The 20,899-nt window shown below is 37.1% G+C and overlaps 1 protein-coding gene across 2 annotated transcripts in view; it reads right to left on the reverse strand.

Moving 5' to 3' along the window:
* Positions 1-5,523: 5,523 nt before the first annotated feature.
* OXNAD1 (oxidoreductase NAD binding domain containing 1) overlaps positions 5,524-20,899 on the reverse strand; it is a 58,185-nt gene continuing 42,809 nt past the window's right edge. For both annotated transcript variants that reach the window (XM_072412449.1, XM_072412451.1), the window contains 2 exons: positions 9,876-9,984; positions 5,524-5,953 (listed from right to left, as the gene is read on the reverse strand). In XM_072412449.1, coding sequence (XP_072268550.1) covers positions 5,799-5,953; positions 9,876-9,984 — 264 coding nt within the window. In that variant the 3' untranslated portion in view covers positions 5,524-5,798. The remainder of the gene's footprint in view (positions 5,954-9,875; positions 9,985-20,899) is intronic.

Consider the following 20,899-nt stretch of genomic DNA (forward strand, 5'->3'; position numbering starts at 1 on the left):
GATATATAAAATGTCTACATGTCTCTGTATTACCTATATCAACTGCAACATAAAAACCACAGACCCATATGTGTGGATTACATTATTAATGTGTTTCTTATGAAACACAAAACAGAGTGAATATGTGGCTTTTATGATGTAATGTGTAAATAAATTGATTTTATACTCGTGTTTTGTATGATTGGTATCTAAAAAGTCCCGCATTTGTTGTTACAATTTTCTTCTATTTACATTTGTAGGTAAGATTTCCTAGAATTGTCTCTCTTTGGCTACTATAACTGGCTTGCTGCCTCTTTCTAAAGTCTGTAGTTGATATTACAAGCAGACAGTTGAATAGAATTTGCCATCGCAAAACCCTTTGGGAATATAAAGCTAAACACCAGGCATAGCTAAAATACAGTAATTAAAGCAGCTCTGTCTTAACAAGTTATTAGATTTTTTTTTTTTTTTTTTTTAATGGCAGCTAGTGTAAGTTTCTGGCTGGATATCAGCTTTTTGTTTTCCTGTGTACAGCATCTGCCCTTTAACTGCCCAGGCTGCAAGCTGAGTAGAGGACAAGACGCCACGTTATATTTCAAATGAACAGAGAAATTTGCCTGTATTGTGTGGTAAATCCATGTAAATAAGTCCATCAAGTTCAACCACTAGGGAAATAAACATACAAGAAACCTGCATAATCCAGATGGAACCATATATGCATAGATGATCCAGAGGAAGGCAAAAAACACCCTTATAAAACATGGTTCGTTTTACTCCATCAGGAGAAAAAAATTCCTTCTTGATCCCATGAGGCAATTGGATGTCCCCTGGATGAACAGTCTGGTGTTTGCTTTTGCTTCATTAAAACGGATAGATGTACCAGAATAATGGACTGCCATATGCATTCCACTTTTAAAACAGGGCTTTGACTAAGAAATTATGTAAGCTGACATTTTTGATCTGGTTCCAAGAAACACAGCTTACCTGGTTGTTGTTCTGATTCTCTGCCTTTTTCTCTTTTGCCTTCTGAATAACTGACCCAGAAAGAGTATCCAGCTTAGGGGTTCAGCTAATTGTCATGTTTGTTTGTTTAGTTTGACTGAAACCAAAATATTAGCTTTACATCCAGGTAATTAGGTATTCTTTAGAATGAGATATGCAATCAGCTATCTGTGATAGGCCCACAACAGAATATGTATAAATGTAAAAATTACAGGTCAGTCAAAATTTTTTGGCCAGATCAGCAATATATTCTCATATCTTTGAGAGATCCATGAACTTATCAACCAGCTTGTCTGGGGAAAAACCTGCCTCGGCTGGCTGCATTTAAATAGACTTCTGAGCAGCCCTTTATTTCAGCAATGACTGTGTTCATGTGATTTTGACCTACTACATAAACACATAATTAGCCATAATAATATTAATAGGTGATATCCTGCAAATACAAAGTTATAATTTCTGGTTAAGTTGCATGTATATAATCACATTTGGCTCAGTGGCTAGCACCCTTGACTTCGCAGTGCTTGACACTATCTGCAAGGAATTTGTATGTTCTCCCTGTATTTGCTTCTTTTTCTTCCCACACCCCAAAAACATGGCTTTGCCTCACAAAAAAAAAAAAAAATGATCCTTAGTCTGTGTTATTGACATATGACCAAGATAGACTGACTTAGGTTGTAAATCCCTTTGAAGGACAGTTAGTGATATGACATATGGACATAATATGTTGGGGCTACATAAATACAAGTAAATAAAATGATGTAATTTAGACCTGGGAAAAGTAACTACTTTTTTTTTGTTATTGCGTGTGACTCCATTGGAGAGATTCCACCTTACTTTCTGTCCCTGCGACAAAAGGATAATAGCCGAAAAGTCAGCTGTCAGTTACAATATAGACAATAATATCTGCTGTGATTTCCCAACAAGAAATGAAGGTAGTCTCCCCAAAAAGCATACCAAGACACAAAACCCCTCAGGGGTTCCCCACTCGTCTCAAAACAAAAGAAAATTATTTTGGACAAAACTAAGAATGTTAATTTAGATGAAATCATCAGAAGATCATGCAAGTATTACTGCATAATGATGGTATGTTTGTTGTGTATAATTGCCAGTTTCCAGCATTTACGGACATTTGTGATGTGCTTTAGGTGCTTTTTCTCTGTTCTCTATAGAAACAGCTATCTCTTGTCTAAAAGCCTTGCCTGTGATTGATTTGCCTTTGGAGTATATGAACAGTGGAGTACCTATTCTGTGTTTACCGCACTCAGATCTAAATTACCTCCGAAACTTTCTTTAAAATCATCTTTTGTACTCACTCTTACTATCATTGTCTTCCCACATGGTGTATTGTGCATTCTCAATCTGTTTCCTCTTCCACATATTACATTCTATTCAAGGGAACATTGGATAACTCATGAAAACATCTTGCCTAGTTGGAAATCATCTCCTTTCTACCTTTACCAGGAATATGCTATTTTTTATGTATTCAAACAATCCACATATTGGCATGGTGGAATTTTTAGGTGTTCTCTTATATACAGAATAATGGTGAATTTAGGGAAAATGGAAGTGTAAATGCTTCCAAGAACAAAAAGACACGGCAGGCGGACACTCATCCAGCACTTGTGTTAAAATTTGCACATTGAGTTTCCATTAACACAGGGGGAGGTATGAAAGTGCTAAAACTGCACTAAAAGCTTGTAGCCATGAAATTCCATGGAATGTATGGAAGGGGCATCCTAGCAGAGACCATAGTATGCAGGGACAACCAGGGATAAGGGGGGGGGGGGGGGGTGCAGCAAAATGTTTTAAAGTAAGTGCCAAAACACTTTATTAGGATACATTGCAAGTAGAGTAATGCCATAAATCTTGTAACAGAATGATGCTGTGTATAAAGCTCTTGTTTGTTTGTTTATTTGTCATTGGAAAGGTTAAAAAAAGATTATTTCCAGTGACAATCCTCTGATGTTCATCTGACTTTTTGTTTGGGGCTACAATTAGTCAAAAAGGTACCATGCAATAGCCAGTCAGAACTTATCAGGTTTCATTATTTTCTAAAATGATAGAAAGACATTCCCATTGTGTTCCTATGTTGATTTTTCTCCAAATTATACGTTGGAATGTGACAGTGTGAAACAGTTTCCCTTACATATACAGTGAGGGAAAGAAGTATTTGATCCTCGTGCTGATTTTGTACATTTGCCCTCTGACACAGAAATTACTTAATTATAATATAGCACATAAATCTATAATTGTAATGGTAGGTTTATTGTAGGTGTGAGAGACAGAATAACAACAAGAACTCTCAAAAACCCAGTACTCAAAAGTCAGAGCTTGATGTGCATTGTAATGAGTGAAATAAGCATTTGATCCCCTATCAACCAGGGTTGACTGGCTAGGCCACTCCAAAACCTTCATGTGCTTCTTCTTGAGCCACTCCTTTGTTGCCTTGGCCGTGTTTTTTCGGTCATTGTCATGCTGGAATACCCATCCACGACCCATTTTCAATGCTCTGGCTGAGGGAAGGAGGTGCTCACCCAATATTTGACGGGTACATGGCCCTAACTATTGTCCCTTTGATGCGGTGAAGGTGTCCTTTCTCCTTAGCAGAAACATACCACCAAAGCATAATGTGTCCACCTCCATGTTTGATGGTGGGGATGATGTTCTTGGGGTCATAGGCAGCATTCCTCCTCCTCCAAACACGGCGGGTTGAGTTGATGCCAAAGATCTCAATTTCGGTCTCATCTGACCACAACACTTTCACCCATTTCTTCTCTGGATTATTCAGATGTTCATTGGCAAACTGCAGACCGGCCTGTACATGTGCTGTCTTGAACAGTGTCGATCGAATAGGGGGATATTGTTCGGGTGATCGAAAGTCAATGGGGGGAAAATTTGGGTTATTTTTCAGGACTGTGCAGAACAGCAAGAGCAATCAGGGGAGCAGAGCTGACAGCCTAGTATAACTACAGTAGCCTAGGGTAACTATAGTATGTGTTCTTGAATAGAGATTCTCTATCCAAGAACACAGGAGTCCCACGGGATCCCCGGGCACTAGAGGCTAAATGGGGTAAAGTCTCTCCATTCATTCACCTCTAGTTCTCTGTGATTGGCTGAGGAAAGGAAAATCCTGATGACGCTGAGCTGTCCTCAGGGTTAACCTTTCCTCAGCCAATCACAGAACACTAGAGGTGATGAATGGGAAGACTTGTCCCCATTTAAGCTCTAGTGCCCGGGGATCCCACACTGAGAATCATCCTGTCACTGTTGGATAACCTGTAAAAATTTAAAAGTTAGTTACACAAATCACACCCATCCAATAAATTTAACATTAAAGCCTCTTTTTTTTTAACATATTTTTACACACGAATTTGTAAAGTCGAATCCCGTGTTTTTCGGGTCGTGTCTATCTGAATTCAAACAGCCCTATTGGGGACAACCCGAATTCGAACACCAACACTAGTCTTGAGCAGGGGGACCTTGCAGGCTCTGCAAGATTCCAGGCCTTCACGGCGCAGTGTGTTACCAATTGTTTTCTTGGTGACTATGGTCCCAGCTGCCGTGAGATCATTGACAAGTTACCTGCGTGTGGTTCTGGGCTGCTTCATCACCGTTCTCATGATCTTTGCAACTCCACGAGGAGAGATCTTGCATGAAGCCCCAGACCGAGGGAGATTGACAGTTATTTTTTTTTTTGTTTCCCAATTGGGAAATTATTGCGCCAACTGTCACCTTCTCACCAAGCTGCTTGACAATAAGTCTTGTAGCCCAGTCCAGCCTTGTGTAGGTCTACAACCTTGTCTCTGACATCCTTAGACAGCTCTTTGGTCTTGGCCATGGTGGCTAGTTTGGAATCTGATTGATTGATTCTGTGGTCAGGTGTCTTTTATACAGGTACTGTAACATGCTTGGAGTAGGAGCACTCCCTTACAGAGGGTGCTCCTAATCTCAGCTCGTTAGAGTGAGGATACCTGGGAGCCTGAAATCTTGCTGGTTGATAGGGGATCAAATACCTTTTTCGCTCATTACAATGCACATCAAGCTCTTGACTTTGGAGCACTTGGTTTTTGAGGGTTTTTTTGTTGTTATTCTGTCTCTCACACCTACAATAAACCTACCATTACAATTATAGACTGGTCATTTCTTTGTCAGAGTGCAAACGTACAAAATCAGCATGGGGATCAAATACTTCTTTCCCTCATATTAGGTATAATATAGGAAGACATGCTTATTTCTTCTGCTGGATGTGTCCCATGTACCAATCTGTTCAATAGAGTGCAGGATGAGCAAGTAGCATCTGTTGTGCTGTTTCATAGGAGATCTCAATGGTTGTTCCCAGCTGGTCGTTCATGAATCCATTGAGGCATGTTGATTAACCTCTTGGGGTTGCAGGGATGCATATCAGATTTTCAGACTACTGCCTGACCTGTGTAGCTGAAGGCTATAATAGTTTCAGGACCTAAGTGACCTGAAATACTTTCAGCCAGCACTTTTCTGTAAACTTTTAAAACCCCAGTATATATGATGACTCAGATGCCAAGATTTAGTACAATTTTACAAATTATATTTAAATAAAAGACAGCAGGTAAAACATTGCTTATAAAACATTCTACATTGATTTCCTTTGCTTTTCAGTTTGTGGACTGTTTAACTCATCGTAATAACAATCACGGAGTGATGGCTATGTTCTTCAGTTAACAGTAACTCTATTCAGATATATTTGTTTTAGTGTTTCTCCCTGAGAACAGAACAAACTTGCTTCCAGCTTATCATCTCTGGTACTTCAGTCAGCATTTGGCTCTTTTAGCATCTTTCTTCTACCACCACTTTTCAAAGTAAATCTGTTCTCTGGGCACATGGAGGTCCTCGAGCTGTTTGCACATGGCCTCAATCATTGGAGGTGGTCCACATATGTAACACAGATGATCCCCAGAAACATAATTTGCCAGGTGACTCCTAGTGATTCTTCCTTCTGTTCATGTTAGACAAATAATAGCACTTCGTTAGTTATTAAACTTACAAATGATTATAACCATTAAAAGTAAGGTGAAAGCTTATTCTTTATTTAGGTAATGGAAAGAATTAGATTGCTTTTTGTTGGTTTTGCTTTCAATTACTACAAGACAATTTAACACAAAACATATCATCATTGTGCAAAATAATGTACAGTAATCATTTCAACAGCAAAAACCAACCTAAATCCTCAAACTCTTCTTTCAAACTCATTTACCTGTAGACTCGCCACCTAATGATAAAGATTTAATTTGTTTTTAGGATGAATTACATCAAGCATTACTCAACTCACTTTCCGAATGCCTAGGGTGTTCTGGAAGCACCCCCGAGAATGTCATCAAAATGACGAGAGATCACAGAATGCTGCAGCTAACAGTTGCTCATGCTACTATGTGGAACATTCTCTGCAGCACTCAGGACAATACATTGCAAAGAAAGAAGCAGAGGATCTTACATCATATCTAGGAGCAGCATACGCAGCTACTTTCACCCACTCACTCTGAAAAGGGAGGTGAGGAGGGGGGTTTTTTAGACCTGCCTAGGAGTGACAAAACTTACTTTTGATGGATACAATATAGTGAGTGTGCTTTGTTACCCAAATACAGAAAGTAGTGAGACAGGGAGCAACAAAACATGTTTTTGTTCAGTAGAACAGCAAAGGGCCCGAAACTCCTGTCCTCAAGACCCCACTGCTGTTATTTTTTTTGGCTGTCAAATGTGTAAAGCTAGCCATGAACTACATGACGTTTTCTTAAAATTAGACAAACAATTCTAAAACAATTTAAAAGCAATAATAAAATAGCATATTTTGACAGAATGCCAATGTAAAATTGACTGGGTAAACTTTTCTTCTTCCCAATTCTATTTATCTTATCTTTAGATACAGTACATCTAACATATAAAGGACATGATCAGCAAAACATATCAGATTTCTCAATATATAATGGCTGGTAGGGTGCTGTGCTTGGCTTCCTGAAAATATCACTGCACCTTACCTCAGAATTCTTCTCAAGAGCCCTCAGCCCTGATGCAGACCAAGGAATAGTTCATGGGAAGAGCTATACAAAAAAGCAAAAAGCTTGACAAATGGATGAATGAATACACAGTCTAGAGCAGCCTTTGTTGACCATTTTAACATGCGGGAACCCTTGAAATAACTTTAAAGTCTTCATGGAATTTCTGCTATAATTTTTTTAGCTCACATGATATTAGAATGGTGATCAGGGGGGGAGAATGCCATCCTTAAAGATAGCAAAAATGATCATTTGTCTCACTTATTCAGATCTGAGAAGCACAGATTAATCAAGGAACCCTTAGGATCTTTGGAGGAACCCTGGTTGAGAAACACTGGCAGACTGCACTAAGTAACACCTATACGTGATGCCGAGCCTTCATGACTGAAAGGTTTAAAATTCCATAAAAGTTCAGGGACAGTAAGGTTGAGTGGGGAAAGTTTGATAATATTGGATATCCTACTTCCAGAAAAAAAGGGGGACTTTCTCACTTGCAGCAGCTTCACAGACAATGGAAAACCTGTCTGTGAAATCAAAGTAAGCAATTTCAGTTTATAAGAAAATCCTTTAAACTGTGCAAGAGTGCATGACTAAAGATTTGGCTGCAATACACCTTTAAAAAGTTGTTTTGTTATATATTTATTTTCATTTAGAAAACCTAGGTCCAAAGTATACTGGCCAGTCAATTTCATAAAAGCATCTGTTCAAAATGGAGTAAAACACAGCACAATATAATTGTCACCAAGTTCATAAAATTAAACAATTTATCTGCATACTGACTATGAAACCATTAAAATTTATACAATCCTGTGGAAGTTCATTACTCGCTATTATTAAAATACTTCTACTGGTATTTTTAAGTACTAAACCCCAAATGCCAGCTCCTAGCAGTTTGTGAAATATTTTTGTTACAGGGACTTCACTACCATTCTTTTTAATAAGGCGCAGAAGAACAAATGTAAGCCAATTAAAGCTCGAGAAAGGCAGTGAATAAACGCACTAGAAAATAATCCTAACTGAGAAACTTTACTTGTAGAGTCAATTAAACCAAAGCATAACATTTTATATAAACATTAAACAGACGGCAAGCAGCAAAAGCCCACCATATGTTTCTGTAAAACTGCAATTTAAGTGCTAGCATGGTCAGGCAGAGGTGTGAAATTCCTTCACCTTTATGTTCCCAAATGGGAGCTTTTCCTTTCAAGTGCAAGAAGTCTTTGCAAAACCTAGACCTAATTAGTCAGACACTGCCTTTACAATGAGAGTGGAGATCATTACCATAGATTTACAATGTCTGTAAAGACAGCAATCTATCAACATTCATAGGAAAGATGGTATGAGAGGATAAGGAGGATATAGTAACTGCAACATGTATTGCTTTTTGTATGTCTCTTAAAAGAATTAATGAAAAATCAGAACTTCAATCACGTTTTAACCGCTGTTTATGTCTCTATGGGAAGATTTGCTTTTGTTTCTGTTCTGGTGACATAAAAGAAAGGAAAAAAAATCTGCTCAATTATGACTTACAAAAAAAAACAAAAACAAAAAAAAAAAACAGTAAAGGAACATAACAGATAACCAGATTACAATGGACTGCTTAGATTAAAGCTGAACCAAACCCCACCATACTTACCTGTCCACGTTACCTCACAGGGCGCTGCTATCTTCTTCCTTCTTGTGATCTTCGGCTATCTTGATTGGCCAGGCCAGGATCACATAACTCTTTGCAGGCACACAGGAGTTTATTTAGTCTCGGCAAGCTCAGGAAAAATGATTGCAGAGTATCATGGCAACCAATGCAGAGCTGTGCAGCTGCAGCTCAGGTTTTTTGACAGTTCTACTGGGCCATCTGGTTGGTCTAAAATGATTATTGAAGGTGGTATGCCAATCTCCTAGCAGCAATCCAAGTGAAAGAACAGTGTATTAGTAATTAGTGCCTAACTAGAAGCTTATATGACAGCATCCCAGGAAGGAATGAGACTTCCAACCCACAAGTACCCCCTCCATTTCCTATTGAAATATACTATTCTGTATGTCTTTTGCTAGTTACAAAATGTGAAATGTCCTCTCCTCCCCTAGTCTGTTTAAGTTTTGGGTGATCTTTGATGATGCAGAGAGTGGAACTGACTTAATGATGCATATTCAATTGTGATTGAAGGGTGCCACAGTAAATCCCTGATGTTCTAAATCTTCTGTGTTGAGTTATATTTGGTAACATTCAACCAGGAAAACTGAGGACATTTTGTGGTGTAAAATAATTACTGCAGGACAGCACAGGGTTCAAGGTCGGTATTGTGCCTAAACCAGTTAGCAGGTCCCTGTAAATATAATTATTGTTTTATAAGTCAGCTTGTGATAAAAAGGTCATCTAATGTCTTCAAAAAAATTTCAGACATGAAAGTGTTAATAGTTTACAGAGTGTACAATCCACTAATATATGTACATAGGGGCAGCCATTTTCTGTATATTACATATAAAGACCGTGCTTCCATTTCCTGTATAAAAATACTGTATGTAACAACATTTAAATTAAAAATCCAAACCCCTTCCAGAAGAATGAGAATATGAATTCTCTTGATACACATCACAATCTTCTTTTGGGGCTTACTAGTATATATATATTAGGCATGTCATCATTTATCTAGGTAGTTTGTAAACCTTTAAGCTTATTAAAAGGGTGGTGAAAAAAGGATTTTGGGCAAGACTGATCTTTCCGCTGGGACTTCCTCCAGCTAAAAATAAAACCATGCAGTTGTTGTAGTTTTCCCAACATTCCATCAGTTAAGTGGCCTCTGCATTCCTCAGTTGTGTGTTCCAGTAATTCATGATGAATATTTGAACTGTATCCAGCCATAAGGACCCACTCACCAGTGATAAACGGCTGAAGCTCTGGACAAATTGGTGTACTCTGTTGCGTGACATGAAAGCTGCATTCAATTTTTTCAGGGAAGCTGTGCATCAAATTAAGAATGTTTTTCTGAAAAAAAAAAAGTCATTATTTATAGAAAGAGGTTGAGAGAAAAAATGTCAAGAGTAGTCCTATAATCCCAGTAGTACAATTTACAGCCATTCCCACAAAGGAACAAAAAATGCAATTCATCAATTCATTCAATATGGCTGCTAGTAATGTCCTAAATTCAATCAAAGCTATAAGACCCGAGAGAATGGAGTGGGAAAATAATTTACTAATGGCTGGATTCAATAGGCCACACATTGGATTTGTTTTTGACTAATAAAGTAAGAAGGAGTTCCTAGTGAAATTCTGTAGGAGTGGTAGACAAAATCTTCCTGTAACTCTGCTAGAAAAAATTTGTTGTTCAAAAATCTGAAGCTCACCAGGGCAAATAAGGGGTGCTGAATGTACATGTTATACCAACAGAAAAAAGGATTTTCACAACCAATATTGGTGACTAGTGCACAACCTTCTGTTTTTCCTTTTTTAGGCACAGTGTATGCAGTTCTGGTCCTCAAAAACGAATATATAACTTATTAACTAATTTAACCCTCAATAAGTCCTGACAGCATCATTTTCACATTTTAGGCTAGGAACATTTTTAGCAAATGGAGAAAATGTTGATTGTACCAGAACCTAAGTGTCCCTGTCACTTTCTTTGACCCTAAATGAAAGCACAAAGAAACTGTACTACTTGTCCTAATATTTTACCATGTAATTGAAGTAAACAGAGAAAAGTATATAGACACAGAAGGAGATCGAATGTGGTAATTGCAGGCTTACAAGGTGAATATAAAGCAAAAAAAAGCATGAACAAAAAAAGAAAAAAAATGCTGCCTCCACACCAAGGACTGGCAAACTACAATATATTACGTTTTAGCTTTGGGGTTTTCAAACAAACCTAAAACATTGCCAACACTGGGTTCTTGGGCAAAAAAGGAAAAATAAAAATCTCTAAACACGAGCACAAATAGAATGTGAGTAACAAAAAGTGTTGATAAGTGCCTCTATATTGTGCAGTATAGGATGGACATATACAGTATAAAAATAAAATATGTTTATGTTTTGGACTAGCTACATTCATTGAGGGGTTCTGCAGTACAAAATTATAAAGCCAAATTTACAGTAAACCCAATGCACTCATCTACCTTTGTGAGTACTGTTTGCAAGAGGTAGCATTTGCATTTTCAAAGCATTAAAGCTGCTGTTTTCCTCTTGTGTGCAGCTGTGAAGGTGGCAGAGGTGAGCCATTTCCACTCAAATTGAATGTAGGCAACAAATAAACTGCAGAAAGCAGTTTAAAGGCTTTTGTTCACACCATTTATCCCAAGCATAGTTTCTCCCTATCCCACTGGGCACTACTTACACTCACAATAAAGCAAGAAGCCAGGCTGAGCGCTAGTCGATAATAAACATCTGCAGGCCATTGTTTACAGGTTCAAATTCGCTGGTCTATATATAGGAAATAAATGGCTGACTTGAAAATAATGTTTCATACAATTTCACATTCTCCTTGGGAAATCTTTTTATTCATTTATGACTTTAACTTCTAAGAACTAACATTGAACATCGATGCATCGAAACAGTACAAATCGCTTTCATGGAATCACTCAGCTAGATGTTATTGCTATAATACAGATTGTTTCAGTGTGAGCATAACATCCGTATATACTGTAAATCACATAGTATGGCTACACCCACCTAATTATGAGATCACAGGGAACTGTCATGAAAGAAGATCATTACTGTGCAGAACAAGCATGAAGCATCAGTAAAGGAAACATGGCGTGGTTGTAAGCTTAGGATATACTAAGATCTAACAAACAGTGCCTAGAGGACCTGAAAAAGCCAGGATGTGTATCTAGGTGCATATTCACAAACCACATATGCTATTACATAATGTCATTTTTTTTTTTTATTTCCTTCCTTGGGTAACAACACTTATGTCATTCAGTGTCAGCATTGTCACTCTTGTTGCCTTTTCTCAAGTTGGAATATAAATAGCAATCTCAATGAAAAGTGCACAGACTTTTTCCAAAATGGTCACAAAAGTAAAACTATATGGCTCAACTTCCATGGGAGCATGTATGTGTCCACAGGAAGGTTTTCATAATATAAAAAAATGCATATTTTTACTTATAGTGATCTTTTATCTTACAATGCTGTACAAAACTAAGTAATCTTTTGTGAGGGTCTATTTCTTTAAACAATGCATTATTTTAATATTTAGTTTTGTAGTCTAAATTATAAAATAGAAAGTTCCGCTGATCTCTTCATATATTAATAAAGTTTATTCTGTGTGTCTTAGTGGATATCTCTTCTTAGAGGGGAGGTTTGGGGAAACTGAAGTGGAGTAAAAGCTAGAGCTGATATGGGCCTTATAGTTTACCATACTAAATGACTAGGGGTGAGGGGCCAAAAAATTGTTGGGGTGACGGGGGATTTTTAATCCTATGTGTCCAGATTTGTTAGAATTTTGCAATATCATATGAATTTTAAAATATCTAATGAGTGTTTTATTGTAGTGCAAAGAGTTTCCTGGAAACCATAGTTCTCTGGAATAGGAAGCTAGCAATCCAACATCTCTACATGTCTAAAAAAAAAAAAACAGGGGGCAGTTTGCTGGAAATCTGATCAACATGGTTTTTTAGGTTCCCTGCGGAAATGAAGGCAACCAGAGGAGACCCACACAAAAACAGGTTCATGCTCATAGTGTGCCCATTGGGAAATAATCCTATAACTCAACATGTCTCATGTGTCTGGATATTTCACATCCCAATTTACATTTTTACTGTGTTCTTGTGTTTTTTTGCTGTAAGCCTTGCAGCTTTAGGAGAACATTGTCCTTTAAGCACAGTTTAACCTGAGCATTTAAAAACCCATGTTTGAAATTTCCATGCATTCCAATGTGCTAATCTTCACCAGTGTAGACTAGTGTGAAGTTTCCTTGAGACATGTTTTTGAGCTTTATAGATAAGGCTCCTTGCTACCTTTAAAAACGTGGGAAAATGCATCCATTGATTTTAGTGGGGCGTTTTCCAGCATTTATAAACAATTAAAAATGTGAATGAAAGCTCCCATTGAATTCAATTGATGCTTTTACAAGTGTTTTTAAGTTTTTTTATAAAGCTTCCATTGAAATTAAATTCTTTGGAATCTGAAAGCCCCCTCTAACCTCCCTGGAAGTATTCCCGAGTGTGGCTCGGGGTGGATTTTCCATATCAAAAGTGGTAACCCTGAGTCACACTGGAATTTCCAGGGAGATTAAAACTCCCACGTTCCAGCGGCATTCTCCAGCAGTGCCTGCGGTGTCCTCCCGCGATGCACGGCATCTGTGTCCCCGGTGTGTAAACGTTGGCCCATTTGTTCGCAAATGCCTGGGTAGGAGGCAGGACCATGGAGATGGTAGGCGGGAAATTTAAAATAATGAGGATTTTTAAATGTACCGCTTTTACATTTAAAAATCATCATTATTCATACTGCCAGGGAGGTTAATAAGGTGACTCCCAGATCTCTGCCTCCCCACCCCGGGGAATGAGTAAAGGGGTAAAAAAAAACCCTTACAGCTGCATTCATAACATGAGCGCAGCCGTGGGACTTCTGACAGTGTGGGATCCCCAGGCACTAGAGGACAAATGAGGACGAGTCTCCCTATTCACCTCTAGTGCTGAATGGCTGAGCTTGATGACACTTGAGCCTTCATCAGGGTTTCCCCTTTTCTGATTTGCTGTTTTTTTTTTTTTTTTTTTTTAAAAGCTGCCGAGTTCTTTATAGCTTTCTTTTGGTTACCTACCCCCTGAAGAAGCTGTTTCATCCGCAAGACGCTTTGGATACGTTTTTTGCTAGCCTATTTTTAGTAATCTCTGTCAAAGTTTCTACATTATCTTTGCCCATGTGTTTTTTGTATTTTATTTTCTGTTGTGGTTTATGGAAACTACTTTGAATAAATTTGAAATTCTTTTAATTAAGTGCCTATGCCAGGAATTCCCTATTTATTCTTTCAAAACTCATATAACTAAGAAAAAATAAATATATAACATACAACATACATATAACATATAACCCATATAACTAAGTCTTTTTTCAGTACTAAGAATATGGCTTTCCTGATATTTCAACAATCACCCTTAAGGGGTCACATATTCTTTTTTGTTTATTTAATAAAAGGCAGGAAATCCAAAGAGATGACTGCATTTATAAAGTAGAGATATTTAATCATCTCCCCCTTTCCCACAACCTGTACCTAAGAAATAAAGGTGGCAGATAGAGCCTCTAAGTATTGATGGGCCATTATATAGAGTTTACATACCATGGCCTGCTACATCCCTGGCTCTAGTACCCGATGTAAGCGGAACATATGTGATGTTTCTTCTAGTAGAGATGCTATTTGTTTTGAACCTTGTTGGGTTTTTTTTAAAGGCACTGCACAGAAAATAGTAGTGAGGATCTGAACAATTACTGTCACAATCCTTGTATGTATCTATGTATTTATATCAATATTTTTATTATGAAAGTGTGAATTACCCTTTAAATAAGCCAAGGTAATTACAAGCTAATGTGTCTATCCATTTATTGATATTTGTACTCAGCATTTGAAATTCTAACACACTAATCCTGATAAACTGGATCCCCCATTTTTTTTTGTACAATGACAGATTTCCACACAGATGGAGGACTAAAGTAGCCAGTGCCTGGGATATCTTTTGTCTTCCCAGGGCTTTAACTTTGTAGTCAACATCACAGCTGCAAATGTATGCGCACAGTGAGCAGAGATGTAAATAACTGGTGTTTGTAGTATTGTTCTTCTGCTGCTTAGACATGGCAAGTGGCCAGGTGTTTTATAAAGCAACATTTCAGCAAAGGAAGCCATTCATTGCTGTTCTGTGATGAAAACAGTGAGACATCTTGATGCGCTTTGAGGAAGTGTCTGACTGTGCCAATGTATAATGCCGAGAAAAACAAAGGCACATCGTTTTTCAAATTTGAGCAAGATGTATGGAACTTGGCAAGGCAGATAGAGCCTCTAAGCAAGTACACAAAATGCATGAGTTTTGCACATCTAATGGATTCATCATCAAAGATATTAATGGCATGTTCGCATGCATTCAACCATGCATCAAATATACCATGAGCGTGAAAACTTCAATATAAAGGTAAGAATCTTAAAGTGGAAGTTGTCATTTAGGGAAGCACGGTGGCTCAGAGGTTAGCATGGAGTTCGCAGGTTATCACCGTGTTTGAGTGGGTTTCCTCCCACATTCAAAAATACATGCAGTTATGTTAATTGGTTTGCCCCCAAAATTGACCTTTTAGACTGTATTAAAGACATATAACTATGGTTGAGACATTAGATTGTGAGCCCCTTTGAGGGACAGCTAGTGACATGACTATGGACTTTGTAAAGTGCTGCGTAATATGTCGGCACAATATAAATACTGTGTAATAACAAAAATTTTTGTTCCTTCCTGTTTTCTGCTTTTCCTTTCACATACATGTCTACATGTATGCAAGTTTTTTTTTTTAAACTGAGTGCTGGTTAATTAAAAAAGACACAAATTATGCAGCTTTGCATTTTTAAAAAACAAACAGTGTAAGTACCTAATTTTGGTGTCTGCCTTTTACACTCCCTGTACAGCTAAGCTCAGACTGGTGGTGGGAGAATAAGGAGAAATTGCCAATCAAATGTGCTGAAGTTTAATATGCATGTTGATTGAAGGAAAGGGCAGCATGACAAAAGGTGAGCATATTAGTGAGTTCCTTCAGTTTTTCTGTCCAGTCACAGGGTAGGGAGATGTGTATATGTAAGATAACTACAGAAGATGAAAATTGGGGCCCCCAACTCGCTCTGCCAGTATAGAAAGAGGGGGCTAAGAAGAGTATGGTATGTCTTATCTGATTTTTTAACAAATATATTTTGATTTGTGAAAGGTGCTCATCATTATAAATTGCAATAGTTGTGATCAAAACAACCAAAAATAGCACCCACTATCTGCATAAATCTAAGCACTAACATGCTAAACTAACAGAAAACATAACCAATTTTTAGTACATTGTATTATCTTTTAAGGGCTTCACATGTTCAGAAGCATATCACATATATCTTACATTTATTCATGACAAAACAGGATGCATTACTAAGCAAAAATTCATATTCTTTTGTGCCAACAGCCATTTGAAGAATGTCAAACAACCTTATTTTGTCAATGTTTCCCTTCTGGCCTCAGGGTTACAGGTATTTTCTGAAAAACACTACTGTTCAATTATTCAGTCAATCCCAAAGCAAGTCCGAATCTCCATGTAAATTCAAATTTTAGTATCCATATCTATCACAAGTATAGAGCATTTGTATGTGCAGTAAAATACAGTTTAGGTAATATCCTAATAAATAATCTTCATACAGTAAAGTTGATTGTATAACCTTTGGTGCAGGCAATAACAACTGCACACATCTGCCTCTAAAATACAGATAGGTATAATTAGTATATCGATAACAGGATGTTCCAGGATTACGACTGCTGGCAAAACACAAGGAAACCATATATATATGTGTCAGGATGCTAATGAAATCCTAACAGCAAAAGCCATACAAGCACTGAACATGGCGCTGATATAAATACTGAGGGATAGTTGTAGTAAAACAAGGTAACTGTAATCTAACATCCACATAGTGATTATATATATATATGTATATATATATATATATATATATATATATATATATATATATATATATAAAATGCACAGTATACTCATACTATTATTATACTGTTATATATATATATATATATATATATATATATATATATATATATATATATATATATATATATAAAATGCACACACAGATGTACATAGAACATTTTTTAATTCTAGGTTATACAAATGTTTCATACCACTAAGACTAATCTTACATCTAGCCCTGGGAAAACAATACTTACTCTTAAAATCCCACCACAGATTGAACCAGGCAAACTAAATATTTTTAAAGCAAAATAAAAATTTTGTTGATATCAGCTAAGCATATTCCGGATTCAATAATAAAAAAGTGTATATAAGCACCAGAAACATATCTATTCAAATTTGATTAAAAGGCTAACTGGTTGTGAGTTCTAAAATAGGTTTAGGCATAACTATGGGAATTAAGATAATTTAAAAAATATTATTATAAATAAATAATAATTTTAGCTTTACCTATCATCTTAGTCAACCTACTCATTCATATTACCCAATCATATCAATCAAAATATTTGCTGTCACTTAGTTTCTCTAACTCTGGAACCATGTTGGTCATGGGAACATCATAATTTGTTTTGGATTCTTTGTATCATTATAATTAAAATGTCCATTTTGCCCACATTACGACACTTTTTTTATGCATTAACTATAGCATTCTTTCCCACATTCTTTACAACACACAAGATATAGTCTTATATTTTATAGAAACATGAATAAAGAAAAGCTCATTCATTAGTAGCTGCTTCAGCTAAATCACAGAAGTAATGCAAAGTTATCTGGTCCACCAAGTTATATAATAAAACACCCTAGTACTATTTTGTATTGCCCATTTCTCCCTACCAAAAACTGGGTTACCACACACTTTAGAGTCAAATTTGTAAATTAATGAAAATGTCACAAATAAAGAAATAGTATTAAATGACTTGGAACAAAAACTATTGTAAATGTAAGCAATGAGCTGTTAATGAGCAAAATTCCACTGGAAAACTCCTTTGCAGGCTTTACCAGTGCGTTTTCTCACCTTTACTTTAGCTTTGACTTACAGAACCCCCTGTCCCCCCACAACAATCCTGGTCAATACTATTTGGGGCCTTTGCAATCAATTAAAAAAACTGAAGGCTATACTTAACTTTTATTTTCTGAAAAAAAACCCCTAAAAATCATGTTTTTTAGGACGTGTTCCCTCAAGTCTGCCTGCTATACTCCACAAATTTGGTGACTTTACCATGTTCTGGGGCTCTGCAATTAACTTAAAAATTCATTGGTCAAAGAACAATCATAGACAGATCATAGACAAAAAAAAAATCTATTCACAAATTTTTGACTTTCTGACACCAACTTCAAAAGTTATTTTCTTCTACTTCAATTTCATCTCTACAAGCGACAATACTTCATAAATACTTTTTAAAAAAAAGATATTATTGTTAACTTGTGTTCACAAAAGTTCTATCTTAATCCTGGCCAATATATTGGGCCTGATTTATTAAAGCTCTCCAAGACTAGAGAGGATACACTTTTAACAGTGAACCTGGGTGATCAAAAAAACAACCAAAAAAAACTGGAATGGATCTGTTCCAGGATTGAAAACATTTGCTAACAAATAGCAAATGATTGTAAGAAATCCATTCCAGATTTGCTGGATTACCCAGCTTCATTAATAAAAGTGTATCCTCCCCAGCCTTGAAGAGCTTTATTAAATCTGGGCCTTTATATGTAAGAAGTCTGCATGTTTTCAACGTATTTGTGTTTCCTCCAAACACTCTAGTTTCCTCCCCACTTCCAAAGACTGTAATTGAAAAATCACTTTCCCTAAAACCATCTGTGATCTGTCATAAGTAGTCTGCAGTACACTGGCCTTAGTGATCTTACTCCTGTGCTCATCAATAAAAACTAACACATTTATCTAAGCAACAGCTTTTCATTTGTCATTTGCCCTGGCTGACACTACAAGAAGACATGCCAACACACACTCTGCAGGCAGTGTCCACTGTTATCACAAAACAAAAGCAACAGCAAACAATTTGTGTGTACTCATTTTTCAAAAAAGGTTGCAACTATTAGGGTTCACACTTTACAGCTAGAAAACCTGTCAAACATAAGGGTTGAGAATTGAATGCTGTTACTGTTTGTATTATGCTAAATAATATTCTCAGTTTTATAGTAATTATCAAGGGAGTTTAGCAAATTACACAAATAGGTAAAAAGGGATATCTTTCCTGGATTAAAAATGTGTACAGAAAATAAGCTGCTATGTGCACTGTCCCATGAGTGGTAGGCTGCACAACCTCTTCTATAGACCTAATCCCCCTGGCGTTCCGATTCTGTCCATTTTTTACGCACAAACTAAATGACCAATATTTAATACATTTAATAATAAACTTTAAATAAAGAAAAAATCTGTTAAAACAAAAGTGCATAAAAATACTGAAAACTGTAATATTTAACTGTACAGTAGCATGTATAATTATATATATAGGTAATAGGTATAGGTAACCCCAAGTGTGACACAGGGTAGAAAAAAGTTTCTAAAAGCGGTAACCCGGAGTCACACTCAGGGTAGGTAATCCTATGGGAGGTAATAGTAAATGGAGCCTTACCTGATCCGCCACCGTCCCGAGTCATCCATCGCCGGGATCTCCATCTTCTTCCAGCCGGCTTCTGCACCCGATGAGTCACTGGGGAGTTCCCGGTGACATCGGTGCGTGTGTATGTTGCCGGTGGGGCGGGGTGGGAAATTCAAAATCCATTTGTATTGCATTCAATACAAAATAACTGTATTGAATGCAATACATTGGATTTATATGTGTAAAAGCAGTACATTGTTTTCAAGAACATTTATTTTACAGTATATATATATTAGTATGAGCATAATATGTATTTAAAAAAAATATATATAGATTTTTTATTTTATTCAATTTATTATTTTTACATGATTTTGTGTTTCAAACTTTATTACACTCATACTATTATATTATACTGTAAAATAAATTTTCATGAAAAACAATGTACCGCTTTTAGACATATAAAACCGGAAAAAAATGAACCACTAGGGAGGTTAAATAAAGATTTCTTTTTTTCTTCTAAATTTTTTGTATTGAATCTAATACAAAATTATTTGAACCTCCCTTTGCACCTCCCTCCCGCACCGGCGCATGCACGGATGTCACCGGGTAAACCCCGGGCAATGTTACTGGATTAGCCGGCTGAAGATTGGAGAAGGAGGACGCCGCTCAAGGATGTGATCCATCGGACAGGACGCCGGGGGACGCGATGGTACAAAGTAAGTGTGATTTTTTAATAGTTTTTAGCTACCCCGAGTGTAGCTCGAGGTTACCGCTTTTTGCATGTTGTTTTTTTTACCTCGAGCCACACTTGGGAACACCGCTAGGGGGGTTAATTGAGAACACTTTCCAAATGGCTGCTAAGCAAATTTTAACTGTTAAATAGGCATTTTGTCAGCCTTTGCAAAAATGAAGGTGTTTCTGCTTCCTATATCCCTTCAGTTTCTGTGCAAGACACCACTAGGAAAACGCTCTTATAGCAGTTTAAGGCATTTACTAAAGCACAGAAAATGCTTATCTTAAACATTTGTAAGTGTTCCTGGGCTCCTAACTCAGTTGACAATGAGCATATAGTAAGCAGTAACATAACCTTAGTCCTGGACAAGGTTTCATGCTGCCTGTCAGCCACTCATCATCTTCCCCCTCAAATTTCAAATCTCCCCCTGACATATTCCTAACTGTTAACACAGTCATTTGTCCCTCCACTTAGGCACGTTGCTTTGGTGTCACCTTTGATTCTGCCCTCTCCTTTACCCCTCATATTCAGAACATTTCCAGGTCCTGTCACTTTCACCTACGCAACATCTCCAAAATCTGCCCCTACCTGTCCCCAGAGACCACCAAACTCCTTGTACACACTCTTATCATCTCTCGTCTGGACTACTGTAACAGCCCCCTGTCTGGTATTCTACTAACCCGACTCTCTCCTCTACAATCTATTATAAATGCAACAGCCAGACTTACCCATCCTTCCCACCGTTCCTCTTCTGCTGCATCTTTTTGTAGTTGCCTTCACTGGCTTCCATTTCACTTTAAAATCAAATTCAAGCTCCTGTGGTTTGCCTTTAAATCCCTCCACAGTTCTTGTCCCACTTACCTTTCTGACCTGATAGAAAAAATACTTCCCTAGCTTCTCTTTTCAC

Source organism: Pyxicephalus adspersus, chromosome 5 (assembly GCF_032062135.1).
Source record: "Pyxicephalus adspersus chromosome 5, UCB_Pads_2.0, whole genome shotgun sequence".
NCBI lineage: Eukaryota > Metazoa > Chordata > Amphibia > Anura > Pyxicephalidae > Pyxicephalus > Pyxicephalus adspersus.